General features: G+C 44.6%; 1 protein-coding gene across 2 annotated transcripts in view; it reads left to right on the forward strand.

Annotated features, from left to right (window-relative positions):
* Window positions 1-12,634, forward strand: part of LOC103091711 (estrogen receptor) — a 98,009-nt gene that overhangs the window by 22,876 nt on the left and 62,499 nt on the right. For both annotated transcript variants that reach the window (XM_032956080.2, XM_032956079.2), the window contains one exon: window positions 3,180-3,424. In XM_032956080.2, the coding sequence (XP_032811971.2) occupies window positions 3,180-3,424 (245 nt within the window). The remainder of the gene's footprint in view (window positions 1-3,179; window positions 3,425-12,634) is intronic.

Consider the following 12,634-nt stretch of genomic DNA (forward strand, 5'->3'; position numbering starts at 1 on the left):
TGAATGGGTGAGAGCCTGGACGGGTGAGATTTTGGACGGGTGAGTGCCTGAACGGATGAGCGTGTAGATGGGTAAGAACCTGGACGGGTGAGAGCCTGGAAGGGTGAGGGTCTAGATGGGTGAGAGCCTGAACGGGTGAGGGTCTGGACGGGTGAGAGTCTGGATAAGTGAGAGTCTGGGCGGTTGTGAGTCTGGACGGGTGAGAGTCTGGACGGGTGGGAGCCTTGAGCTGCTGCTTGACGGTGGATGGTGTTTGGATGTTGCGAATGGGAGAGTACCCGACGATCGGTGCACCTACGGGAAAACGCCGTTCAGCTCGGACTACCCTGTTTCTGGGTACGATCGGTGCACCAATGGGAAAACGCCGTTCAGCTCGAACTACCCTGTTTCTGGGTACGATGAGAAGATTGTTGAACGTACTCTGTCGGACGTGGTGATTTGCTGTAGTTAGTGAAATGAGAAGGATGGAGAGATAACATGTATGTCAATTGATACCCTGGACACCCTTACAACTCAGATGTTCTACCTCAAGGCATTTTCTTTTTGAAATATTTGAATAAATAACTATTAAAAAAACATGTTAAAATTATCGAAAGTAACGTTTTTTTGAAAGACGTTAAAATATTCACATTTCTTCCAAGTTTTCAAATGGTGTAGGCACAAGAACAATGTATTTATATCTTGAGTTGTGGATGTAATTGGTGCCAGGGTTAAATGTTTGTTAATACAAAGCATTTTTCTAAGTATGTTTGAAGGACCCAATGTACTCTGCTGTGTTTCAGGAATGCACTCCTGTAACACACAAATCATACTACGCCCCTCTGTTGCATTTACATGATCCGTGATGTTTTTTTAATTGAGAAAAGCATGCTCTTGGTAATGCTGTATCGTGTTTCATAGCACTAGATCCATAGTCTGATGAAAAAATGTTAACGAGCATTGAAAGTGGGTTTTTTCACGTTTGAGCAGAAATGGTTTATGTGGCCACATGCATTAAGACATTTCGAGGTTTCAAGGCAGAATAAATCATACGTGACAATGCGCTGTAAACAATTTCAGTGATCCATGTGCAGTTTTGGCATTAGCGCCAGTTTGCCTTGTACGTGGAAGTTGGGCAGCGAATGTGCGAAGTTAAATGTGGTGCGATTATATCACTGGCCTACATGTTGAGCAATTGTGGGCTTAAGGCCATCAACAACCATCACCGGAAAACTCTGCGGACCAATCAGTGGGCGGGTTGTTGATCGTAAAGTCATAAAAGCTATGGCAGATGTCAAAAGAAAGCCACTCCGGGTCCAATGGCAAGCGTGAAAGAGAGACGGGGTTGTCCGTGCCTACGCACGGTGCTTGGCAAGTTTTTATTTTTCTCTGAGGTTTTATTTCTGTGGAAACTGCCGGGTGTGCCTGCGCTGCCTGTGATACGCACAGCAAGTTGGCGCTGTCCATGCCAAGGCTTGCAGAAGGGCCGCGTCTTCCGTGGCGTGTGGTTTCCTGCCAATGCATGCCGACAGCGAGTTCTGGTGCAGTGCGCTCTCTCTCTCTCGCGCGCGTTTACCGTCCACTGTAGTGGCAGACTTGAAGGGCTTTGGTTTTGAGTTGTGGTATGAACAGAATATCCTCGCGGTGTAATGTCTCGAATGGGTTGCTTCGCCGAGTCTTGTGTTCGAGGACATTTTTAAGTTTGGCTCTGTCCTAGGTTATAAAGGGACTATTTACAGCCTAGGCCTGAGGATCTGGCAGTGGTGGCGGACATGTGGCCAGAATTCAGGCTCGAGCGAGGAGGCCTAATTGTTCCGCCATGCTGTCTTTGTGTCTTAAGTATATATTTTGCTTGCTACAATGTGCATTCAGTGTGTGTGTGTGTGTACTTATTCTGTAGGAATTAATGGTCTGTACACCAATATATGTTTAAACTAATGGTGCTGTTTTTCCACAACTTTTTTTTGCCAGTTTAACGAGCAGGTGAAACTAGTTGTAAGTTGATATACCATTTATAGATTCTGCTTGTTATGTGCGTGTTTATTTCACAAGTCAATAATTACTCTGTGAGTGACCGTACGTTTATGAATTAACATACCAGTATTTGACAACTCACTTTCACCAGGAGAAAGCTTAAAGATGGTTTATCTCATCTAAAAGAGGCCTGCAAAAATATAACTACGGTATGTAGGGTAAGTTCAGATTTCTAATGAGAGGTTTATTCAATACTTTGGTTTGGGGTCAGAAACGCACGAATAATGCCTAATGTTTGTAAACGCTGAAATCGAAAGTTCGTTTACAGTCACTTTACAGGAGATGGGGCATGATGGTAAGTTTGTGTATAAATGCCCAGGTTGCTGCTGGGATCAAACTCGATGGAACCTCGCAAACTCACCTAGTGGTGAGGACACTCACCACAGCACACTCACCACTGTGGTGAGCACACCTACCGCTATTCTGTGCCATGGCGCTCTTCAGGTAGCTGTTTATTTTTGTATTTGTTAACAGCATTACAAACACGTTCTAGCAGTTTTTCTTTGCTCGTTCTTGAAACATAATTGTAACAATATTTACAACAAAATTGCAGCAATAACATTTAATAATTAACCTATGGAGCAAATTTTAAAACATTTGTATAGACAGCAGCTGAAATGACCAAAAATTTAATTAAGAAATTACCAAAAGTTACAATAGGCCGACGTACAATATACCTGACATCACTATTGTACCAACATAATATCATGCACATTTCGCCTATGGGTGTAATTATATGGCAATATATTTCTTTTTGTTTTCATTATTGTTTTATTGTGCTCATGCCAGCGGTTGCAATCCTACATTTGATATTCAGCAGCAAGGGCACCCTGGCTCTTGAAGGTGTCTCATCTCATCCCATCAGTAGTGACCGCTTGATATGTTAAGACCAAATGAGATGGCAGGCAGTGCCCCTCTCGTATCACAGGGCCTGCCGCCGACATCGTACGTTTGCCATGCGCGTGCATTCAAATGTATTTTGTATAACCAGGTAAACGCTCAAGAGACAAAGATTCGTTTGTTGTCTGTCCCCCGCACCTGTGATTTGCACGGTTGGCTACGTACGGTGCGAAAGAAGTTCAACATACATAGTCTCGTTTGCGAGAGTGATATGTGTGCCTTTTTTGCGTGCGTGTGTGTGTGCTGCATTTGCGGGGGGGGCACAGGGGCGGTGTGGAGAGCAGCGCCCCCCCGTACAGCGAGCAGCAGCAGGTGGTGGGCGGCGGCGGAGCAATGTCGGCCATGGGCTTGACAGAGCCACGCCACGTCAGCTCCGGATCGCTACCCAGCAGCACGAGGCCCGAGCGCAGCACCCAGTTCTGTGCCGTGTGCAGCGACTATGCCTCGGGGTACCACTACGGCGTGTGGTCCTGCGAGGGCTGCAAAGCCTTCTTCAAGCGCAGCACGCAAGGTGGGGGGGGGGGGGGGGCGGTGGATGCTCGTAAAATATCGCCGGAGGAGCCGGGGGAGTGTGGGTGTAGCTGGCGCTCTTGGGGGATGGTGTGGGCATGAGGTTTGTGGGAGTGGATCCGGGTTTTCTGGTAGCCGACTGGAAAGCATCTTGTCCCAGGGAGGACGGGAACAAGCCACGACACGCGGAATGTGGGACGGACGTCCCCACCCCTCGGCTGAGTCAATTACTTGGAAATCTGCATGGTGCTAGTACAGGAAAATGCAGCATAATGCCAATAAAGGTTTTTGGGCTGAATCGTCTGCAATTATATTCGTTTATATTTTGTTATTGTTTGTTTACCTCAGAAAGCCTCACTGAGTCTCAATAATTTTTTTCAAATGGTTTTCTCAGGAGGGGGCAATGTCACTACGTGGAATCCCATGTGAGTAATTTGCTGGTAATTTTCAACATTGTGATGATCGGCCAATAGAAGCTACATTTTGTGTGTTTTCGCTATGGGAGGACACTGGAGAACCCTGAGAAAACCCATGTAGAACAGGGGGAGATCATACAAATTCCAAACAGGAAGGTGCCTTAGTCAACAATCAACCCCAAACCCTTCTTGCTGTAAGGCACGAGTGTTGCCACTTTGCCACCCTGCCGCAAAAATTGCTCGATCATAAAAATGTTGTATCGTATCGATAAATATTTTTGGGCTGCAATGTTCAGTAAGTTTATACCACTGTACATTTAATTGCTTTTATGCTAACTTTTGTTATTAAATTAAGAAGCCCTCTTGTAGTTATCACAACACAACAATAAAATCCACGTAATTTAAAACACTTGCAGTCCATTATTGTTTTCGCCATGTTTGTCATTGGAAGTTTGACAAAAAACTTTTTGTGCTTTTCAGTAATTGCAATGTTGATAAAAAAAAAACAGACCAGCCTTGTGTTTCTGTGCCTTAACCTGTTCCCATAAAAACCCACGGCAGACTTTCAGAAGCGGCAATAAAAACAAGAGAAGTTTTTGGATGATGTCATCATCGCTAGCCGTGATCAGGCCACTGGTGGATCACCCAGCACCTGCGCAAGAGTTATTCCCTCGCTGCGTCTTATTAGTGGGCATGCTCACATACTCTCGTGCTCAAATCTCAATGCATCCCTACACTTGACCCTTGCCATTATCCTGCCCAGATGTAAATGCAGTTATTGAAAATCATCAAACAATTATGCCACTACATTGGCGTGAGTGCATAAGCACAAATAAGCAAAAAATAATGTTTATCATTAATACTACCTTATAAACATATAGAATATATACAGTGAGAGAAAAAAGTATTTGATCCCCTGCTGATTTTGTACGTTTGCCCACTGACAAAGAAATGATCAGTCTATAATTTTAATGGTAGGTTTATTTGAACAGTGAGAGACAGAATAACAACAAGAAAATCCAGAAAACTCAGGTCAAAAATGTTATAAATTGATTTGCATTTTAATGAGGGAAATAAGTATTTGACCCCCTCTCAATCAGAAAGATTTCTGGCTCCCAGGTGTCTTTTATACAGGTAACGAGCTGAGATTAGGAGCACACTCTTAAAGGGAGTGCTCCTAATCTCAGCTTGTTACCTGTATAAAAGACACCTGTCCACAGAAGCAATCAATCAATCGGATTCCAAACTCTTCACCATGGCCAAGACCAAAGAGCTCTCCAAGGATGTCAGGGACAAGATTGTAGACCTACACAAGGCTGGAATGGGCTACAAGACCATTGCCAAGCATCTTGGTGAGAAGGTGACAACAGTTGGTGCGATTATTCGCAAATGGAAGAAACACAAAAGAACTGTCAATCTCCATCGCCCTGGGGCTCCATGCAAGATCTCACCTCGTGGAGTTGCAATGATCATGAGAACGGTGGGGAATCAGCCTAGAACTACACGGGAGGATCTTGTCAATGATCTCAAGGCAGCTGGGGCCATAGTCACCAAGAATACAATTGGTAACACACTACGCCGTGAAGGACTGAAATGCTGCAGCGCCCGCAAGGTCCCCCTGCTCAAGAAAGCACATATACATGCCCGTCTGAAGTTTGCCAATGAACATCTGAATGATTCGGAGGACAACTGGGTGAAAGTGTTGTGGTCAGATGAGACCAAAATGGAGCTCTTTGGCATCAACTCAACTCGCCGTGTTTGGAGGAGGAGGAATGCTGCCTATGACCCCAAGAACACCATCCCCACCGTCAAACATGGAGATGGAAACATTATGCTTTGGGGGTGTTTTTCTGCTAAGCGGACAGGACAACTTCACCTTATCAAAGGGACGATGGACGGGGCCATGTATCGTCAAATCTTGGGTGAGAACCTCCTTCCCTTAGCCAGGGCATTAAAAATGGGTCGTGGATGGGTATTCCAGAATGACAATAACCCAAAACACACGGCCAAGGCAACAAAGGAGTGGCTCAAGAAGAAGCACATTAAGGTTCTGGAGTGGCCTAGCCAGTTTCCAGACCTTAATCCCATAGAAAATCTGTGGAGAGAACTGAAGGTTCAAATCAATTTATAACATTTTTGACATGCGTTTTTCTGGATTTTTTTTGTTGTTATTCTGTCTCTCACTGTTCAAATAAACCTACCATTAAAATGATAGACTGATCATTTCTTTGTCAGTGGGCAAACGTACAAAATCAGCAGGGGATCAAATACTTTCTTCCCTCACTGTAACAGGCTGACATTTCCAGGAATGGTCCTTCGTCAGGAGAGAGAAAGGACTCTGCCCTTTCTATATTTACATTTTAGTAGTAGAAGTACATTGAGTTTCGATTTAAAGCTTTCGTGACTGCAAGGATTCATCTTCTTTGGTTCTTTCGGTAAAGTCACGTAGAATGAGAATAAAATAATAAATTGATAAAATAAAATAACACAATAATATTCTCACGACGTTTCGGCCACAACACAAGCGGCCTTCATTAGGTGAAGGGACGAGACTGTCTGGAGGACAGCGCTGGAGTGAAAAAGCCACGCTCAGATCACGACCTTTAAGCTGTGTGAGAAGAAACAAAGCGCCTTGACAAAGGAATTAGCATATAATTTAGCATTGAAATGGCTGAGTGATTAGCTTGTGACTGGTCACAGAAATGGCTATGTTAAAGTTAAAGCATACACATCCGCAGAGGCACCCCTTGACAAAGGAATTAGCATAGAATTTAGCATTGCAATAGTTAAGTTAAAGTATACACATTGAGGTTTCTTAATAATTAATTTGAAGTTTAAATATGCATTATTTTCCATGAACAGATATTAAAGAAAAAAACAAATTTCCGTCAAACCGTCAAATAAAAGCAACTGGATATGAATCAATAGAGGCGGTCCTTGACTCAAGTTGGTTCGGCGCGAATCGATCCACACTTCCGGGCAGGTCGCTATTTTTGACCAAAGTCATGACTCACGGTGGTCGTTCCGCAATTATGGCACGACACCGACCCAGGTGCTGACAAACGGCACGTCGCCCAGTCTGTCATCCTTAAAAATGGCTGATAAAAGGAAAGGTGAGTGCTCTCGCGATGGTGTTGAAAATAAACGTAGCACAAAGGCCATTCAATCCTTGTTGGACCAAATCTTCAATTATTGCAATGGTATCGGGCACAGGAACTTTGGTGAACAAAGAGACTACATCGAAACTAACGAGCAAATCACCTGGGGACTGTGATATATCTTTAATTGATTATACCAGGTGAGCTGAGTTAAGAACAGAAGAGATGGTCTTACCAGTGAATGGCTGCAAGGTCTCAGGCAGATATCGGGCCAGTTTGTAGGTGGGTGAGCCAAAGGTGGAGACAATGGGACGAAGGGGTATACCTTTATGGATTTTTGGTAAGCCATATAGTCGGTGGTCTAGCAGCAGAGGGTTTTAAGGAAAACCGTTTGGTCTGTTCAATTAATGAAGATGAATCAGTGATGATACTGTTTTTGTAATGAGGCAGTTGGTGGGATTTCTATTAATTTTTGTGTAGCTACCATCATTAAGTAGGTCCTGAATTTTGTTATTGTACACGTTTTTGTCCATGATGACCGTGGCATTGCCCTTGTCAGCTGAGAGGATGACGATATATTTCCTCTTTTTTAATTGAGATAACTCAAAACACTCCTCCTTACTGATGTTGCTGACTGGTATCTTAGCGCTTTTGAGGTGTGCAGCTATTTCAGGTCTTGCTGATGTACCAGCCCTGATGAGACACTGCCTGACCAATACATACTTCACATGGGGTGGAACATTCTACAAACAAACGGAAGGCACCCTAATGGGTTCTCCCTTATCTCCGGTTGTGGTCAACATTTTCACGGAAAAATTGAGACGGACGCCATCCAGGCATCCACTCTACGCCCGTCCTTGTGGAAGAGGTATGTGGATGACACGTTTGTCATCTGGCCACATGGCCGACCCGCTCTGAAACAATTCCGAAACCACATCAATTCCATACACCCAGCAATCAAATTCACCATGGAGGTAGAAAAGGATGGCATGCTACCTTTCTTGGATGTCCTAATCAAGAAGAGACCAGATGGCTCAATGAGCCATTCTGTCTACAGGAAAGTAACCCATACTGATGCCTACGTAAAACCTGATTCCCACCACCATCCATCCCAGAAGAATTCCCTGATCAAAACGCTACACCATAGAGCTCAATGTATCTCCGACCATGAACACCTAACCAGTGAACTCAAACACGTACACCAAGCTCTCAAGGCGAATGGATATTCTGACTACACAATCCGCAAAGCCATCACCTCAACCGTGAGGAAGGAGCCATCTGAAGATCCAATCAAAACCACCTTGCCTTACATAGCAGGGATAACCAAAAATATTTCCAAAATCTTGAACAAACACAAGATCCAGGTCCGATTTAACACAGTGCATAAAATTCGTGATCTGATCCCATCTGTGAAGGACAAGATTCCTGACATGCAATATCCCGGCGTCTACAAACTTAAGCTGTATCTGCGGCAGCAGTTACATTGGGGAAACTAAGCAACATGTCTCGGACCGTGTTCGTGAACATAAGGCAGATCTGAAACACGGCAGGACCAATACTTTTGCCGTGGATGATCATTACTTTAATGCGGCTGGCTCACATGAAATAGATTTCTCTAAGACGATGGTACTTTGCAAGCCGACTGGCTATCAACAAAGATTAGTTCACGAAGCCATCCATATATACAGACACAGACACAATTTCAACCGAGACAATGGTTATAAACGCCACAATCATTGGACAGATGTCATCAACCACTTTGGGTCATGACTTGATTTGTGTTTTCTTGTCAACCTCTACCGTCAGCAGTGTGGATGGGTGTAGCGAGGTGCAATGCCCCCCTCCCATCTCTACCCCCCTCTCTCCCCCTATCTCTACCCCCCTCTTTCTCCCCCCTATCTCTACCCTTTTCCTCCCCCCATTGTCTAACACTTGAATTGTGCCCCTCGCCTTCAGCTACATATCTATCTCGCGCTTTACTCCCCCACTCTCCCCCTATCTCTACCCCCCCTTTCTTTCCCCCTATCTCTACCCCTCCCTCCCCCCATTGTCTAACACACTTGGACTGCGCCCCTGGCCTTCAGTTCTACCTCTGTCTCGCGCCTTACTCCCCCTCTCTCTCCCAATATCTCTATCCCCCTCTCTTTCCCCCTATCTCTACCTCCTCCCTCCCCCATTGTCTAACACACTTGGACTGCGCCCCTCGCCCTCAGCTCCACCTCTATCCCGCGCTTTACTCCAACTTTAGCATTGGCTGCCCCGCCCATGCTGTTTATGCCACACAGCTTTCCTCCTCGCAACTCTAATCCTCCGCCCACTCACAACTTTGGAAGCCCTTATAAGCAGTTGCATTTGGAGGCTTACCCCCTCTTTTCTCTCCGCCTGATGAAGACCACTTGTGTTGCGATCGAAACATCGTGGGTTTTTTGCTTTTATTTTGAATTTAATTAAATTTTCTAGCTACGTGACTCTACGGAAAGAACCAAAGAATAATCATTAGCATCATTGTGGAGAATACAAATAACACAATAAATTAGCAGAAAATAAACCTCTTCATATATCCGTCCCTCAAAATAAAAAATACTAGCATTTTATGCACTTTCATCGTCCACAAGGCCTATTTAGTGTGGTGTTCTATAACCATCTGAGGACCCAATCAAAACCATCACCTTGCCATACATAGCCGGTGTTACCAAAAAGATTTCCAAAATCTTAAACACAAGATCCAGGTCCAATTCAATACAGTACACAAAATCCGTGATCTGATCCCATCTGTGAAGGATGTATTTCCTGACATGCAATACCCTGGTGTCTACATACTTAGTTGTGTCTGCGGCAGCAATTGCATTGGGGAAACTAAACGACATGTCTCGAACCGTGCTCGCGAACACAAGGCAGATTTGAAACATGGCAGAACCAATACCTCTGCCGTGGCTGATCCTTGTTATAACGCAGTGGGCTCGCACGATATTGTTTTTTCCGAGACCAAGGTACTCTGCAAACCTTTGGGCTACCATCAAAGATTTGTCCATGAAGCCATCCAGATATATAAACAGAGACAATTTCAACCGAGAAGATGGGTATAAGCTGAGCAACCATTGGAAGGACGTTATTAACCAAGCAAAGTCGTAACTTGCTGTGGTGCTTCCATTCTTCCTTGCCGTTTGGCTGCTATCTCCCGACTCTCTGAGTTGCATTGCCCTTCTAGATTTGAAACTTTCGTGACTGCAAGGATTCATACTCTTTGTTTTTTTCGGTAAAGTCACGTAGGTAAAATAAAATTAAAATAAAAGAAAACAACTAAATCAAATCACGACGTTTCAGAGGCAACACAAGCTTCCGTCTTCAGGTGGAACAGTCACAACAAGACAGCTGCATCAAGTGGGGAGCTCTGAGACCCTCGAGCTTATATACAGGTTAAGGTGGGGGGGAGGAGCCAAGCAGGGAACGACGATGGCGTGCGGGGCTAAGTTAATCCGTCTTTTGTTATGTTGAGGGTTCGGGGAAAGCGGTGGTTCACTGCACGGGGGCAATGAAAAAATGGTAAAAAAGCTGTGTGCTTATAAGGTAGCTGAAGTTTTGACTTGGTTTATGACATCTTTCCAGTGGTTGCTTAATTTAAAACGATCCTCTCGGTTGAAGTTGTGTCTATGTTTGTATATCTGGATGGCTTCATGGACAAATCTTTGGTAATAACCGGGAAGTTTGCATAGTACTTTGGTATCGGAGAAAACAATGTCATGAGAACCCGCTGTGTTGAGACAATGATCAGCCACTGCCGAAGAATTCGTTCTGCCGTGTTTCAAATCTGATTTGTGCTCGCGAATTCGGTCAGAAATATTTCGTTTCGTCTCCCCGATATAGCAGTCACCGCAGATACAACTCAATTTGTAAACACCGGGGTACTGTAAGTCAGGAATGACATCTCTTACGGATGGGATCAGATCACGGATTTTGTGTACTGTATTGAACCGAACCTGGATCTTGTGTTTGTTTAGAATTTTGGAAATCTTTTTAGTGATGCCTGCTATGTATGCCCTGTTAGGTGCCTCTGCATTAACGGGCTGGGGTCTCACTAACATGGCCACCTCTGCTCCCTTAGCCTCGATGTATTGATGGTTCTGGCTGTGTGATGGGCTGTGTGTCTCACTGGCATGACCACCGTTGCGGTGGTTCTATTGCGTTGACCCGCTTGCCTCTCACAGCACAGTTGGCAGCGCCGCAGCTTGTGTTACACATAGACATGACATTAACTTGCTAATACCTGTAATCTCTCTGCCTAATCTCTCCCATCAACATAGTGCTAATCTCCCATTAACACTGCTGTTGTGCGCATATGCGGGGACGATACTCCTATGCGGCGACGGAAGCTCATTTCATGCTAATCTCTCTCCCTAATCTCTCTCTCGCTAATCTCCCCCATTAACACAACTGACGTGCTTGCGTGCGGGGATGGAATTCCTTTCCAGCTCAGACCCCGCCTGCTTGCCCTTGGCCACATATATAACCTCTTGTTGTAACAGCTCTCTTTCTGTATGCTTCCTGGTTCAGCAGTTCCACTGCTGGATTATTTTTTTCCGCCTGAGGACGACCGCTTGTGTACCGAAAGAACCAAAGAGTATGGATTCCTGCAGTCACGGAAGCTTCAAATCAAGAATAATAGAGTATATTACTCACTCACATATCTTAACGACAAAGTCCTTGTCAATAACATTTGGCAGTTCACCAGCATTTGTCAAGCAAGCCTGATTGCTGATGAGACACTGTACGTCCAGAGTTTGATTGCGTTGAACCAATGCTGCTGAAATTATGCACCCCCAGGACGCCATGTGGTTGATGGGAGGTGTAAAAATTCATTTTCTTTTTTCGGTTTCTTTTTTATGGCTTGGTTGCTGTCTACTTGCAAAACCGCACCTTCCAATCCTCCAGGCACACATATATCACACTCCGTTGATGACAAGACTTGCCCAGCCCAGGATTGTTCACCTGACATTGGGGGGGGGGGGGGGGGCGAGGGGGTGAGGCATACTTGAGCACAGTCCCAAAAAATCTGGAGCAGCCCGCTGTCTGCCACCGGACATCCGCAACGTGCCGGGTGTTTCTCAATTTCGGGGTCTGTGCAAGATGCACTCTATTCCGATTTTCCTTCCCATAAAATAACTTATAATGGTAAATAAGTAAATATTTTCTTAGTTTTTTTTTTTACTATATCATGCTATTTGTTGCGCACGGTTGCACTTTATTTTGTGCGTGGTTGCAATTTACTTGACTTATTGAGCACTGTTCATCCGTAAATTATTTATTGGCAAGTCTCCGCTATACTTAGATAATTGTGAAATCGAAGAAACCTACGACGTCCATCTAATTGCCTTTAACTATCCCAAAAATTGAAATAGGTGACAAAGCCTTTGCCGTTGCCACATGAACGTTATGGAACAACCTTGTTTCCTCCCTTAACATCGTACATCTTCCTTCAAAAATATTCTGAAGCAGAAGATTGGTGCTGGATACAGCCACATTTGCAAATGTGATCTGTGCATTTGATTCTTAACAATGTATCGATAGTTCAATTTTAATGTGCATTTTCATTGAGGGACTGTGTTGTGTTGGTGTGGTCTGGGACTGTTTTTTTCTGTTTTTGCCTTTCCCAAGCTTGGGAATTCATGTACGAATGCAATCTGAACCGATACACTTTAT

This window comes from Petromyzon marinus, chromosome 17 (genome assembly GCF_048934315.1).
Source record: "Petromyzon marinus isolate PM22_M1 ecotype Great Lakes invasive population chromosome 17, UKy_Petmar_22M1.pri1.0, whole genome shotgun sequence".
Taxonomy (NCBI): domain Eukaryota; kingdom Metazoa; phylum Chordata; class Hyperoartia; order Petromyzontiformes; family Petromyzontidae; genus Petromyzon; species Petromyzon marinus.